The sequence below is a fragment of the Amblyomma mixtum genome, unplaced genomic scaffold (assembly GCF_055824585.1).
Source record: "Amblyomma mixtum isolate Tamu unplaced genomic scaffold, ASM5582458v1 scaffold_29, whole genome shotgun sequence".
Classification (NCBI taxonomy): Eukaryota; Metazoa; Arthropoda; class Arachnida; order Ixodida; family Ixodidae; genus Amblyomma; species Amblyomma mixtum.
In genome coordinates this window covers 497,329-513,483 of record NW_028317726.1, presented here as the reverse complement: position 1 = coordinate 513,483, position 16,155 = coordinate 497,329, and the positions used below count along the sequence as shown (strand labels likewise).

The following is a 16,155-nucleotide window of genomic DNA, read 5'->3' as shown; positions in this document are numbered from 1 at the left end:
GGCGCTTTGCACTGCGACGATGCTCTCGACCCCCGACCCCGAGAAGCCGTATTGGCTATTTGCGGATGCGTCTGCTTTTGCAGCGGGAGCCTGCTTGGCGCAAATGAGCGAGTCGGGCAGGGAGTTGCCCATATCCTTTGCGAGCCACCGGTTCAACGAAACGCAAATGAGGTGGGCAACCATCGAGCGGGAAGCTTTTGCTGTGATGTGGGCGCTCCGCAGGTTTGACACGTGGGTATACGGGGCACGCGTGCATGTGGTGTCCGACCACAACCCCCTTGCCTATCTCACCTCCAGCCAGCCAGCCGGCGCAAAACTAGCCCGATGGGCGTTGGCCCTGCAGCGATACAATGTGACAGTGGCCCACCGGAAGGGAACCGCTCACGCGAATGCTGACGCGCTGTCACGTTTGCCTCGCTCACGTGGGGAGCGAGTATCCAGCTAAACACCGGAAACAGCTGTCCCCACCTGTGGTTTCCGAGGGCAAGCATGGGGACCACTTCAAGGGTTGTTTTCGTGTGAGTGCATAGTGCATGGTGATGTTAGTGTGATGGTGCATAATGTGATGTTATACGTCTCGCATGTGGCGACTATCGTCGTGTATCATGCCAGGAGGCCCTATATTGTTTTGTTATAAGAGCTGCATGCTGGACGGTGGGGTAGAGTTGACGACGACCTTTAGTATGTTACTTATCGTGTGCAACAACCAGTGAGGTTGTTGCAACGATCTTAGAAGGGGCGTGTAAGGTCGTCGCTTGCACCCGCTTGTACGCGTTTCTTTTGCTTGTGTTTTTTTTATACAGTTACGCCCCGAGCCGCTTCGCCGGGATGCCGGGCGTCCCGGGCGGGGAGGAAACTATTGTCTTTTGTATGCTGTTTCGAGTTCTGTTTCGTACAGCGGTACCCCCAAGCCGCGTCGGCGGGGTGCCGCGTGCCTTCGGGGGCGGACCTTTTGTTTGTCTGTTGTTTGTCGTGCGGAGCGGGCCCCCTGGACGGACCGCGCGTTCATCACCCGCATTTGAGATGTTTGTTTCCGCGGGTGAACTCGCACTTTGCGTGGAGTGAGCATTGAGTGTGCAACTGGTTTAGTTGGGTCTCGTTCTAGCACCGACATGTAAGGCGTCGTGTGTCCCCGTAGACGGCGCCGCTTCGCGCATGTGCGGGGCTCCGGACGCCTTCGACAGACCACACCTCGCACATCTGTTAGGTGCCTGGGTTTGCGTTGTTTTTCTCTGCCGTATGTCGCAGCCACTGGTCGTAAATTTGCGCTTCTCCGCGGGGACGGACCAAGGCCCAGACGCACCGGCGCCCCAGCCCCATCCGCGGTACATGGATTCCCCGAAACCGGGGGAAGGCGTCCTTGGTAATATGAGAGCGCTGAACGAATACATGTTTTTGTGGAAGCCCAGCCACGGCCGCGAGCTCTGAGCGGGCGGGAGTTCAGGTCGGAGCTGGGTAGGAGACGGACTTCCTCCCGCATGCTCGCTTAGGACGACGGATTGTCTTAAGTCCAGGGGCGGCCCAGCTCGGTTATTCTTTTCAATGCTGCTGTCATCATTATAACTGTACTGTACCTTTTTATTGCAATCAAGTGTTAATTAAATAAGTGTTCTCAGTTAATCCGGCGGAATCGAGAGGTTCATTGGGCGAAGCAGAGAAACGGGACCTACTAAGAAGAAAGAAGAAACTACAAGCAACAACGAGTGAAGAAGAAGAAAGAACAAAACAACAGGACAAGAACAACATCATAAATTGTTTTACTACTGCGATAGAGCATTCGCAGCAAAGCCAGTTTGACTGCCGAAAGCAACCAGATTGACAATGCATAGACTTCGGTAATTGCGTCAAGCAATGGCCCCTGCATGCAATAATACAGGCTTTCCCTCCTAGCTTGCATGCTAGAGAGCTAGGCGGCGGAATTATGCGACATGCTGCTGACGTTGGGAGCGCATGCAGTAATTCTACGTCCCCGTAAATTGCCTAGATTGATGATTCAGATGACATTCTCCGCTAACAAATATAGTTACATGGAGGAGTACGAGATGAATAAGGGATTGTAATAGTGTATTCCAACCCCGTATACGCACCCTGAACCTCAACGACGCATGCCGTGTAAGGTGCTCTCAATAATTCGCCTTAGGGACACCTTTAACCGCCACCGTTTATGGAGATTCCCTATGAGCGCTGTAATCTTGTCTGTTGCAAACATTACGATACAGCCCATCGCGGGGGATGACCAAGAATCTTACACGCATATCCTTCGCGCAAAAACGTACATGATTCCAGCCGCATAGCATACGCCCCGAATGCATCAAAATGCATGCATAGCGTTGGCTCTTTCGCACAATAGTGCAAGACACATCAAAGCGAATAAAGTGCAACCTAAATGAACTTTTTAATGTTTCACTGTCAGGACTGATTCCAAGAACAAACAACCAGAAAGAACATCAGAGCAAGTGCTCACTATGCTACAAAAATGGAAAAGCCTGCAAGTCAATCCTTGCCTCGGGCAGCGAATTAACCAAACTGGAATGGGTGCAGAATAAACGCTCTTGGGTAAATACGAGGCAGCGGTGCACCAGAGAACGCTGTTTTAGTTCACATCACAATAAAAGGAAAAGCGACTTATGATTCAAATTCGAGCCGGAGGTGGAGTTTGTTGTTTTCGATCAAGCCACGTTTGTTCAACTCGTCAACCGCTATCGCAGGGAAAGTGGTCCCTCCAAACAAAACTTCTTTACTAAACTCAGGAAGGGGACGTTTTGGGCGTGGTTCAAGAGATGTTCTTAATGTTAGTTGTTTTGTACAGTAGGGAGGGTTGATGAAAACTAGCTTAACCTTCTTATCCATGGGCCACTTGATGAACTTATCGAACAAGCCTTCGATTATGTATACACGAAGCCAAACAAGCCCACTGTCAAAGCATAGCCTCGGAACTACCAGGTATCCATAGTGGTAGCTAGGCTGGCCATCGTTGCCTGTGAAGAATTCCGAATGCGGAGACGATTTCGCGCAGAATCCCTTCCAATCATCTATGGTCAATTCGTACGGGACGGACTCGCCGAGGATATCGCAACTGATATTGAGAGACGCTACGGCCAGCAGTTCCAGAGCTTTCCCCTCGTCCTCTATCAACAGCGCCTGCTTTTTAGCTGCTGACACCGCCGAAAGTGAAGATCCGGTATCTGGCAGTGCGCGGTCTTCACAAAACGCTTTTACGACTCTGTCCTCCAAACTCTGCACGTTCCGCTCACACCTCTCGCTGTTCTCTTTCATGGTCCGCTGGATGTCAGCCAGCGCGTTTCTGATCTCTGCAGTGACTTCGCGTCGGTGTTCAGCTAATCCTTCCTCAGCTTGTGTCCCCAGATCCGAAATCCTGTTTTCCAGGGCTGTCACTGCGTCGGCTATGCTGGTGCACTGGGCCGCCACGTTCCCATTGGTCTCGGGGAGTAGACGGTCCTCAAATGAATCCATCTTCATGCGCAGGGCAGCATTTTGTTCCAATATTTTTTCTAGTGTTCCTCTAACTTCCATAACGGCGTTGGAAAAGTTATCCTCTGGTGCTTGCTCGCGTACGCGCGGCGGTTCACAGCCACACTCCAGATGCTTCGTAATGTCTCGGTGGAGGACTCTCTCGCTGCATCTGGGGCAGCTCACGACGTGGAACTGGCAGTCATTGGCGAAGTGCCCCAACATGGCGGAGGCGACGTCCTCGGCGTCGCAACCATGCTCGGCATTCCAGCAGCGTACCTTGCGGCCGAGGATAGTGTCCTTGCCGAAGGTCGACCACACCACGTCTTCCTCCTGGAAGGGCTCTTTGTCCAGTGGGCAGTGGTCGCGTTTTTCACCGACGCCTTTGTAACAGGACTGGCAGAGGAGGTGAAGACAGGGTAACATGGCCGCCGAGGAGGGAACCAGACCACAGACACTGCACACTCTATTTGACGGGAACGGTTTCACGAAACACGTCGGCCGCCAGTCGAGGCCGCTGCCGATACCGAACACTGTCTGCGCGCTTGCGGGCGCCATGGCTGGAGGAAGGCAGTCAAGTGTCCTCACATGCAGCGTCTCGCCACAGTCGAGTGAGGCTGTAATCTGGGTGCCGTCCTTATCGCAGCAGAGCAGGGGCGCGAAGAGGAAACACTCGACTGCGAAGCTTTGCGTACGGCAGCCAACGGATAGGCGGAATCGCAGCACCTCTACATTGTGTTGTCCATGACTCGAAGAAATTATATCTGCCCCGTTTACGTGTTAAGAAACGCGACGTTCTTTGGGAGGTCGTTTTTAACTGTCTCGCTGGCCACGGCTATCACGTAAGCAGAATGTTTTCCGCCAAGCTGTCTTGAAAACGAACACGGAACAGCTAGCGACACCTGCTACGTGCTGCGCAAATCAAGAAATGGCGCGAACATCGAAAACGAAACTGCATTCAGGAGGATAATGCTTCATCTCTAGGCACCGCAAAAGAAGCATGCGCTTCTGGATGTAAACTGCGCACAGCGGAGTAAGCCTGGAAGGATGTTAAATTGCTGCATCTTTTATTTTTAATGCGAAATGATTACATATGGCTCTGTCGCGTCAACAAAAAGTGTCTGCAAAACGTACCCGCAAATTCTGTCCGCACGATGCTCTCTGCACGTCGTTCTCTGAAGATAAATGTGTAAGTGTGATTGTGACAGATAGTTTGTGATCAAATGTTGCCGTGGGAAAAATTTGGTTTGCGAGGTGTAATTAGCTAATTAAACGTAAAGAAATGCGAAAAAATACACTTAGACATCAAAATAGCGATTGACGTCAATATAGCACATGGACGTCAGAGCAGCAACGGACGTCGACATACTATGTGGGCGCTCTGCTTTGGCACTGCTCCATTGAAGGTCGCCGCAGTGATCTCAGTGATTTTTTTTTTTGAAAAGTGAGAGCTGGGAAGAACCGAAAACATTTTCGAAATGCCTCTAAAATAAGCTTGCGGGCGCCATGGCTGGAGGCAGACAGTCAAGTGTCCTCACATGCAGCGGTATCCCCACAATCGACTGACGCTGCAGTCTGTATGCGCGACTGTTATCACGTTTTCCGCCGTCCTTATCAAAGCAGAGCAGGGGCGCTGAAACAGGAAACACTCGACTGCGAATCTTTGCTCGCGGCAGCCAACGGATAGGCGGAATCCCAACGCGTCTGCAGTTTGTCAATAAATCGAAGAAATTATACCTACCCCGTTTACCTGATAAGAAAGGCGACGTTCTTCGATAGTCGTTTTGACGTGACTGGGGCGACTCGGGGCCCACGTGAGCTACGAGAGTAAAGTTAGCATCGTCGGCCTGTCTTAAGAACGGCCACGGAATCGCTAGCCACATCTGGTAAGCACTACGATAATCACAAAATGGCGCCAAAATAGGAATGGAAAATGCATTCAGGAGAAAAATACTGTTACCTAAGGCACCGCAGTGGAAGGAGGCGCTTCTGGGTGTAAACTGCGCGGATAAAAGAGTGAGCCTGGCAGGCTGTTAGATTTCTGCATATCTTTTCTTTTTTTAGTGGGAAAGCATTGTGGTCCTCCTAACCTGGAAAATGCCGGTGTGTGGTGAAGCCTCTGAGGTTAGTTACGTGGTGCTGAAAGTGGGGAGGAATAAGCGATTCATTGTTTGGTAATGGCTATTCTTGTTTGAGGAGGTGGGGGTCATTAATGACAATGACAATGCTAAACCGCTTTATTCTCAAGGTGTTCGTGACAAAGGCCGTTAGGTGAACTGCCTTTAGGGTGAAGACCTTCCCTCTAAAGGCCTATGTTCAAGGCCCTTTGGTAAAAGGCCGTTGCGGTAAAGCCCGTAAGGTCAAATGCTTTTGACCCACCACGGTGGCTGAGAGGTTAAAGCGCTCATCTACCCAGCCGGAGTACCCGGTTTCGAACCCGACCGCGGCGGCCGCGTTTCGATGAAGGCGAAACGCAATAGGCGCCCGTGAGCTGTGCGATGTCAGTCGAAATTATTCCGCAGACCTCCACTACCGCACCTCTTTCTTCCTTTTTTCCTTCTTTCTTTCCTTCTTTCTTTCTTTCTTTCCTTCTCTCTTTCTTTCTTTCCTTCTTCCTTTCTTTCTTTCTTTCTTTCTTTCCTTCCTTCCTTCCTTCCTTCATTCCTTCCTTCCTACTTTCTTTCTCTCTCTCTTTCTTTCTTCTTTCACTCCCTCCTTTATCGCTCCACTTACGGCTCGGTTCGATTGCCCACCGAGGTAAGTGAGACAATTACTGCGTCATTCCCTTTCCTCAGAAACCAAAACATGCTTTTAGTTCAAATGCCTTTATGGTTAAAGCCATTAGTGTAAAGGTCTTTAGGTCTACAGATGCATTCGCATTGACAGCACATAAGAACCTCAAGTGCCCGTCTTAACCTTTCTGTCTTGAAAGCGAGAGCTGGGAAATACAGGGAACGTTTGCTAAATGCGACTAGATTAAAATGGTAGTTAGGCATGTGGACGACACTCCAATCGAGTTTAAAAATTGCGATTTGAATGCACGTGTGTGCAGCATCCCTTTAGTGACTTTTCCAGGTGGAGGCCTGCACGGTCCAGGCTTCGATTCAGCAGGGGATCATTAGAGTGCCACCATACTGAATTCTTCTGATCAACGCTGTAGAGTAAATTGTGTCTTCTGCATATTACCTCTTGCTCGACGTTACACACCCTTTTTAAGTGTGAAGACACTATTCCGATGGGTAAACCCCGAGAAAGATCTTGCGGTGCGATTGTGCCACGCGAAACGAATAAACCAAAACAAGTGAAATAAATATCGGCGACTGGGATTCGAACCCGTGCTGGAGCAAACCGATCAGCTTCGCTGGCCATTGCGCGAGAGCACCAGGCTATCGGCGCAGCCGAGCACACCTCGTGTTGAACTGAAACGCATCCTCGTGCTGTGCATTGAACATCGTTTTCTTCCCCAATTGATACTACTATAAAACTAATGCTCGCGCTTTTCTTCTGACCCAATCGATAGTTTGTGCATTGATTCGCAGCAACAGGACGCTCATACCTTCAGCCACAACGGCGCACCCTAGAAAACCGCATACACACTTTTTCAATTTTTTTTTCTCCTCTTTCTGTCTATCCAGTTGGCGCCACGAACTTTTATCCCGGCGTCACCTTACAGCGTGCATGGAGAATATTAAACTCAGCCACGGTGTCGTTTATTGATGCATCGCTTATGTATAGATGCCTTTTCTATCTTGATGCAAATGGCTCCTAAAAAGAGCCTCGCATTTGCCTTCTTTCTTTTGCCAAGCATCTTCGCCGTGTTAACTCGTGGCTCGCTTCGACGCGTGATAACATGCGCGGTCAAATGCGTGTATTCATTTTGTTTACTTCCAAAGGTACAGCGTCAAGGGTCCCCGTTAAGCGGAAAAGGTGGCGTCAACTTCTGTGCGTCCGGCGTTGTTGAGTCGCGAAACTCCGGATTGGTCGACAAGGCCCGACGTCACACGTGGAGCGGTGTAATTGGAAACTGATTAAAACAGTACATGAATTGTCATTTAGTTGTCGCTACAGGAGTCAAGCCTTATTACGACGTGCAAATATATATCTAAAATTAAAGTCCGCTGGAAAAAAAAAATCAAAGACAGGTTCGTACGCCTTGGTGAGAGCGGGCTGTTACCGATGTATTGGCAAAGGGTCGTTCCTACTACAGGACCACAGTAAAGCCATTCATTTGCAATATTGGGCCGATTGCCTCTGCTGCTTGGGATATATGCCATCTTGTCTGTCACATAACGTGGCTGCTTACGACTAACACTAATGAGTATGTGTGATTAGAGAGGTCGTAATTAAGGGAGTAGTGACCAGCCAATAGCAAAGTGCACGTCGGTGACGGGTGATTGTAAGCCAACAACAGCAAGCCTGTCTCATCCTGACAGTTGCCTGTGACGTGATCTTGAAACATCGGTAGACCACGTGATCTGGTAATAAGCTAAAGAGGTCAAGTGGAGTCCCTTACTAGACTCACTAGAAGTGCTTACTACTGGAAGACCTGCTAGAAGACTTACTAGAAGTATCTAACTAAAACTGGGGTCGCTTAATATTGCGTCTTACCCTTAAAGACGGGCCTGAAGTCTACCCCGACTTCGGTTAAGCACCGTCCGGTATGTTCTGCATAGGATATGGCATAAGCAAGGCCGATAACATGAACCACTCTTTTCTAGAGCGATTTCGCGCTCTGTCTTGCCACCGCTCGCATTTTCGCCACTGCTACGAGTGAAAGGTTTACGTATGTCTTGTATGGTGCTGTGTAAACCAAAGGCACATTGCGTCTCTTCGCCACTTCCTGGAGTTGATTGGTTTGGTTTTTATGGGGTTTAACGTCCCAAAGCGACTAAGGCTATGAGAGACGCCGTAATGAAGGGCTCCGGAAATTTCGACCACTTGGGGTTCTTTAACGTCCACTGTCATCGCACAGTACACGGGCCTCTAGTATTTCTCCTCCAAAGAAATTCAACCGCCGCGGCCGGGATTGAACCCGCGTCTTTCGGGTCAGCAGCCGAGCACCATAACCGCTGAGCCACCGCGACGGCCACCTTTCCTAGAGTTGAGGTTGCGAGACACGGATATGGCACAACTTGAGGCTTGGTGGTGGTTTCGCACATCCTGGGCCCTTTACAGCCGAGCACCACTTTTGCTCTTTTCGCTCCCACAGAGGGCGAAAGAAAAAGAAGTGAAGTTCTACAGGGGGCTGCCGGGGCGTGATGATCATGAGAAAATTTTAATCGCACCTAAAATGCGTGGTCTGCTTCCCTATCCCACTAGTCCGTTGAGCCTTACAGCCGCTCTCGACGTTGTGGCTACGAGTATGCGTGTTTCGATGCTCCCAGTGAACAGTCGCAAGTGGCCAATGCGTCCGTCGTCTCGAATCTCGCTCTCCTCTGTGCTGCGCCTTTTTCTGATTAACCACCACACTACAACACTGAAGAGTTTCCGCAGAGAGTTATTTCAGATAAGCTTAGTCAAGACGGTCCACTAAAGATAACCAAGCTCATTCACTGCAATAGAGCATTGCTGGCAGCAAAGGCAGTTTGTCTGCCGAAAGCAACCGGGTTGGGTATGCATCCACTTCGGTAACCGAGCCAAGCAATAACCCCTGCAAACAATAATACATGCTTTCCCTCCTAGCTTGTATGCTAGCGTGCTAGGCGGCGCAATCATATGAAACGCTACGAACTCTGGTAGCACATGCAGTAATTCTACGTCCTCGTAAATACCTACATTGTTGATTTAGGCGACATTTGCCGGCTACAAATAATAGTTACATGGAAGGGGAGAAGATGAATCAGGGAATGCATCAGTCTATTCTCACCCAGTATACGCACCCTGAACCTCAACAACGCATGCCGTGTGAAATGCTTTAAATAATTCGCACTAGGGGCACCTTTAACCAGCACCGTTTAAGGAGGTTCCCTGGGAGCGCCGTAATCTTGTCCGTTACAAATATTGCGATTCAGCCCACGGCGGGGAATGGCCAAGAAATTTTCAATGTCCTTCGCACAAAAAGTATCACGATTCCAGCCGAGCAGTATAGGTCCGACTTCATCAAAATACATAGACAGCGATGGCTGCTTCGCATATATGTGCAAGGCGCACCGAACCAAACAAACTGCAACCAAAATGAACCATAATGTTTCATTTTTGAGAATGCATGGAAAAAAAAAAAAAAAACCAGGAAAAACACCAGAGCAAGTGGTCAGTATGTTACACAAATTGCAAAACCTGGACTCCCATGCTTCCGTCGTATAGCAAATGAATCAAACTGCTGGACTCCTTCAAGAAAAAACGCGTTACGGTAAATGCGAGGCAGCGGTGCACTAAAAAGAACACGTTACACTCTCAGCTAACGTCAAAACAAAAGGAAAAGCGACTTATCATTCAAATTCGAGCCGGAGGTGGAGTTTGTTGTTTTCGATCAAGCCACCTTTGTTCAACTCGTCAACATTTATCGTATGGCGAGTGGCCCCTACAAACAAAACTTCTTTACTAAACTCAGGAAGGGGACGTTTACCGAGTGGATAAATTGAGCTTCTTAATGCTAGTTGTTTTCTGCAGTCGCAAGGGTTGATGAAAACTAGCTTAACCTTCTTGTCCATGGGCCACTTAATGAACTTGTCGAACAATCCTTCGATTATGTATACACGAAGCCAAACAGACACACCGTTATAGCATAGCCTCGGAACTACCAGGTAACCATAGTGGTAGCTAGGCTGGCTATCGTTGCCTGTGAAGAATTCCGAATGCGGAGACTATTTCGCGCAGAATCCCTTCCAATCATCTATGGTCAATTCGTACGGGACGGACTTGCTGAGGACGTCGCTGCTGATATTGAGAGACGCTACGGCCAGCAGTTCCAGAGCTTTCCCCTCGTCCTCTATCAACAGCGCCTGCTTTTTAGCTGCTGACACCGCCGAAAGTGAAGATCCGGTATCTGGCAGTGCGCGTTCTTCACAAAACGCTTTTACGACACTGTTCTCCAAACTCTGCACGTTCCGCTCACACCTCTCGCTGTTCTCTTTCATGGTCCACTGGATGTCAGCCAGCGCGTTTCTGACCTCAGCAGTGACTTCTCGGCGGTGTTCAGCTAATCCTTCCTCCGCTCGTGTCCCCAGCTCCGAAATCCTGTTTTCCAGGGCGGCTGTCACTGCGTCGGCTATACTGGTGCACTGGGCCGCCACGTTCCCATTGGTCTCGGGGAGTAGACGGTCCTCAAATGAATCCATCTTCATGCGCAGGGCAGCATTTTGTTCCAATATTTTTTCTAGCGTTCCTCTAACTTCCTGTAGTGTCCGGTCGCTGTATTGAATGCAGCGAAAGACGCACACGGTACTTTTAGACTTCGTTTATTTAAAGCTGATGAGGGTGCGACCAGCGTCGACCGAGGCAGGAGCCGAACTGGCCGCCCGAAGAAAGGAGGGAGTGGAGAAGCGTCCACGGCAGGGAGTGGCTTCCCAGAACAGGAGGAGGGTGCGGGGGCGCACCGTGGGGGGGCATCCGGCGACAGCGTGCGACGAGGGGCAAGCGGTCGTTAGGAGGAGGATGCGAGTGGTCGTTAGGAGGAGGATTGAGTGGTCGTTAGGAGGAGGATGCGAACTGTCGTTAGGAGGAGGACGCGGGGGCGCACACACACAAAAGCAATAAGGGGACACAACACTTCCTTCCCCCTTAGAAAGTTGCCTGGTATCGTGCAGGGGGTCGGCGCTCACGCGTGGAGGCGCGCTGGCTTTGTGCGCTCGGGGGAGAAACACTTGTAGGCTGGCTGTTGTTCGCTGTGTCTCCTGGGTCTGTCCTGGGCGAAGTCTCTTCTTCCGGGAAGAGGTGCCAGGCTATGTGGGAAAATGGTGCACGTGTTCTCTCCGCTGGCGGACAGCTCTCAGACGGCGTCGTAAATCTACGCAGCTGGTTGAGATGTCGGCGTGCTACTGTGCCATGTATGTTGACGAGCCAAGAGCGCAGGCCTATGCGTCTGACAATTGTAGCTTCCTCCCAGCGTGGCTTTTTCAGAAACTGTCGGGCGAGGACGCGCTGCCCCTCATTAAGCGTGCCGCAGCGCGGAATTGCTTTTTCTTCCCGGAACGTCTCTGCCTTTGGCTCGGGGAGGATGGCTGTGAGCTGGGTTCGCATTTCACGCTCGAACATCATTTTCGAGGGGGTCTCGCCTGTTGTGCTCTGAACCGTCGTGTGCTGCTTGAAGAGAAAGCGCGCAAGGCGGCGCTGCAGCGAGCCTGTCTGATCTCTTTCAAGGGCGCGTTTTAGCTCGGCTACGTAGCGCTCGGCTTGTCCGTTTGTCGCTGGGTGGTAGGGGGCCGATGTAACTGATGAGATCCCGTTGTCGCGATAAAACTTGAGGATCTCCGCAGACACAAACGGTGTTCCGTTGTCCGACACTACCTTGCGCGGCAGGCCGAACGTTGCAAATAGTGATCGGAGGTTGTCAATGACTGCTGCCGAAGTCGTCTGTCCCATTTGCCTTATCTCAAGCCACTTTGTGTAGGCATCTACGACCACAAGGAAAGTGCAGCCCTCAATTGGTCCTGCAAAATCAATGTGCAGTGTGTGCCATGGTGTGTCTGGCTTTTCCCATTCTGGGACAGGAGCTTTCGGCGGGGCGCTCCGGCTGCTCTGGCAAGGCTTGCATTCTCGCACCACTGTTTCGATGTCGTTGTCAATGCCAGGCCACCACATGTAGCTTCTGGCACACTTTTTCATTGCAACGATGCCCCGATGTCCGGCGAGGATGAGAGACATAGCTTGTGCGCGTAGTTCTCTCGGCATCACAACTCGGGACCCAAATATGATGCAGCCGCGATGGGTGCTCAACTCTGTAGCTCGCCTGCGGTAAGCGTCGAAGTTGTCCCCTTTGAGTTTATGCACGTTGCCTTGTTGAACAGCTGTGTAAACTAGCCGGAGAGCTGCGCACTTCTGCGTAGATGCTGCAACTGTGCCTGCTGTAAGCGGAGGTTCTGGCAGTGCTTCGAACATCAGAACGTCTCCTGGTGGAAATGGTTCGTCAACAGTTGCGTCTAGTGGCAGACGGCTTAGCGCATCGGCGTTTTGATGTTTACCAACCATGTTCTGGCTCGGCGTCTGGTGTATGCCGCATATCATCACGCCTAGTGGAGAAAACCAGTTTCTCCCTAGAAGGCTTGATCCTGTGCCCTTCACAACAAGCAGAGGTAGCGTATGGGTCTGGCCGTTGTAGTTAACCTGCACGTTGGCAGAGCCCAATAGTGGCAGATTCTGTCCTGACCACGTTCGCAGGTGCGTGTCGTCTTGTTGCAGGGCGGGTGCGTCAGATGGCCATGAAGTTCGGAACGTGTCCTCACTGATCAGAGTACAGGCTGCGCCGGAGTCCACCTCGAACTTAATCAGCTGGTGATGTACGCTTACTTCTGTAAAAATCTTCGGTCGCGTGCCGAGATTCATGGTGTTCAGGTCGTACAACACAGATGGTGTCGCTGATGTTGTTCCATGGAGATCAGATAGCGGCGTATTCTCTGAGGCGTTGACGCTGTGATTAGGCTGGGAAGGTGACTTTATCTTGGCAAGTCTCCGTTTCGTAATGCATGCTCTTTCGATATGCCCTCGCTTGTGGCAAAAATTACACGTGGCTGACTGGAATCGACATCCCTGGGGGTTGTGTTGGTCGTCACACCGCCAGCAGCGTTGTGCCTTTTTGACCGATTTTACAACAACAGAAGGCTTGCGCACCTGGTTGCTTGTCTGGTGTACCGGCTCGGTGTTCCGGCGAATCCCTCTCTGCTGGTGACCGGCGCTCTCCGCTCGAACGGCGATGTCGTAAGCTTTGCTGAATGTGAGGTCCTTCTCAGCGAACAGGCGCTGCTGCAGTGACTCGTCACTCAGTCCGCACACAAATCTGTCGCGTAACATCACGTCCAAGGGAAGCATGGTGGTGTTAGCAGAAGAAGCTGCGTCTCCCTCCTGCCCGGTAGCTGTTGTCGACAGCGTTCCAAAATTGCAGTCGGCAGCGAGCTTCTTGAGCGCGGCTACGTAGGCGCTCACAGTTTCTCCTCCCAGTTGATCTCGTCGTTGGAAGCGAGCCCGGCTGTAGACCTCGGATGGCCTTGGGTCGTAGTGCTTTTGCAGCGCTTTTATGATGTCGTCGTAAGACACTGCCGCTGGTGTGCTTGGCTGAATAAGGGCGCAGACAGTATCGTAGGTCTGCTCCCCGCACAGCGTCAGCAGGTTGGCCCTCTTCAAGGCTGGGTCTGTGATGTTGTTAGCTTCAAAGTAGAACTGAAGGCGTCCAACCCACGATGACCACGATGAGCCGTTGAATTCTGGTATTTGATTGGGAAACCCTCGCGTAGCCATGGCTTGTCAATAGCGTTGCGTAGCGCGGGTCGAATCCACTTTCTCGTCGCCACTGTCGTGTCCGGTCGCTGTGTTGAATGCAGCGAAAGACGCACACGGTACTTTTAGACTTCGTTTATTTAAAGCTGATGAGGGTGCGACCAGCGTCGACCGAGGCAGGAGCCGAACTGGCCGCCCGAAGAAAGGAGGGAGTGGAGAAGCGTCCACGGCAGGGAGTGGCTTCCCAGAACAGGAGGAGGGTGCGGGGGCGCACCGTGGGGGGGCATCCGGCGACAGCGTGCGACGAGGGGCAAGCGGTCGTTAGGAGGAGGATGCGAGTGGTCGTTAGGAGGAGGATTGAGTGGTCGTTAGGAGGAGGATGCGAACTGTCGTTAGGAGGAGGACGCGGGGGCGCACACACACAAAAGCAATAAGGGGACACAACACTTCCATAACGGCGTTGGAAAAGTTATCCTCTGGTGCTTGCTCGCGTACGCGCGGCGGTTCACAGTCACACTCCAGATGCTTCGTAATGTCTCGGTGCAGGACTCTCTCGCTGCATCTGGGGCAGCTCACGACGTGGAACTGGCAGTCATTGGCGAAGTGCCCCAACATGGCGGAGGCGACGTCCTCGGCTTCGCCGCAACCGTGCTCGGAATTCCAGCAGCGTACCTTGCGGCCGAGGATAGTGTCCCTGCCGAAGGTCGACCACACTACGTCTTCCTCCTGGAAGGGCTCTTTGTCCAGCGGGCAGTGGTCGTGTTTTTCACCGACGCCGTCGTAACAAGACTGGCAGATGAGGTGAAGACAGGGTAACATGGCCGCCGATGAAGGAACGAGACCGCAGACACTGCACTCACTATTTGACGGGAACGGGTTCATGAAACACGTCGGCCGCCAGTCGAGGCCGGTGCCGGAGCCGAACACTGTCAGGGCGCTTGCGGGCGCCATGTCTAGAGGCAGACAGTCAAGTGTCCTCACATGCAGCGGTCAGGGCCACAATCGACTGATGCTGCAGTATCCATGCGCGGCTGTTATCGCGTTTTCCGCCGTCCTTATCAAAGCAGAGGAGGGGCGCAGAAACAGGAAACACCCGACCGCGAATCTTTGCGGGCGGCAGCCAGCGGATAGGCGGAATTCCAACGTGTCTGCAATTTGTGTTGAATAATTCGAAGAAATTATACCTACCCCGTTTACCTGATAAGAAAGGCGACGTTCTTCGATAGGACGTTTTTACCTCACTCGGGCAACTCGGGGCCCACAACAGCTACGAAAGTATAGACCAGAATCCAGAGCCACTCCTGGGCGTGGCCATTTTCCGCCGACTGGTGCGCCGCGGTGCGGGCGTTTTTTTGGAGACTGCGGGGCTGCGGCAGCTCCGCGGGCTCGCCTGCATACATCCGCGCTTCGGGCGCTAAAGAAACATTGCCGAGCATACTTCCGCAGCTTGGCTGTGTTGCAGGAAGCATTCACGTTATCAAAGGGACCACATTTGTGCGTTTTAATGACATTTAGTTTGACATTCACGTGTATTGTGCTGACGCTTAGAACGCGCTCGTGCTTATATCGCTACCGTCTTGGTGCTCCATAGCAAAAAAAAAAAGCTTTTAGTTCAATATTAAGTATTAGGTGTGCGGCTAGCATCCAGTCCCCATTCCTATGCACTCTTAATCCTTCGGTTATAAAGTACCATCCACAAACAGGGCTTTCTTGTCGCATGCGTGGTGCGCCAGTTTATCAACAAATTACCGCTGTGAGCTTAACTGAGTCGCAGCGCCAACAAAAAACAAAATTTGTCATGGTTTATGCAACCTAGTGCATAAAAACGTACTTTTGTTCAAATTATCAAAGCTTGAATAGATATTAGCAGCGAATCCAGCTTTCACGAATTCTGAGGTCCGAAGTCGCGTTCATTTCATTCGGTGGCTCTCGCCGCGTTTGACAGCGTTGCGTAGGCATTTGGCTAAGTGTGAATGAATGTATTGAAATCGCGCATATTTTCCTATGATTAAGGTAGATAGCAAAAGCAGAAAGACACTACGGTAAACCCTTTACCCCCCCCCCCCCCCCCTGATCCCTATGACATGCGTGCGGAAAGAGCAACTGAAATCGGTAGCGGTCGTGCTTACAGTCCTGTGCATGAAATATGTTTAATGGGAACTAGAGCAAGCTCAGCGCAAGGAGGTGATCGAAAACACGCGCTTCGTTGGGACAACCTTCAGTCTGCAGCTCGCCTATCCAGTTACTACACCCCTGAATCAAATCAATAAATCCACATTCCTGTGCCTAAAATTATCATAGATGATAGCGCACGTA

The 16,155-nt window shown here is 51.4% G+C and overlaps 1 protein-coding gene and 1 pseudogene across 1 annotated transcript; both read right to left on the bottom strand.

Moving 5' to 3' along the window:
- Nucleotides 1–1,819: 1,819 nt before the first annotated feature.
- Nucleotides 1,820–4,307, bottom strand: LOC149324497 (uncharacterized). The gene has a single exon (XM_089565519.1). The coding sequence runs from the start codon at nt 4,027–4,029 to the stop codon at nt 2,626–2,628; it is 1,404 nt and encodes a 467-aa protein (XP_089421645.1). The 5' UTR covers nt 4,030–4,307; the 3' UTR covers nt 1,820–2,625.
- Nucleotides 4,308–9,740: 5,433 nt separating this feature from the next.
- On the bottom strand, nt 9,741–14,790 carry LOC149324496 (uncharacterized; annotated as a pseudogene).
- Between the last annotated feature and the right edge of the window lie 1,365 nt (nt 14,791–16,155).

Excerpts from the sequence above, each read along its gene's own strand:
- LOC149324497 (XM_089565519.1), bottom strand. The coding sequence starts at position 4,029 with ATGGCGCCCGCAAGCGCGCAGACAGTGTTCGGTATCGGCAGCGGCCTC.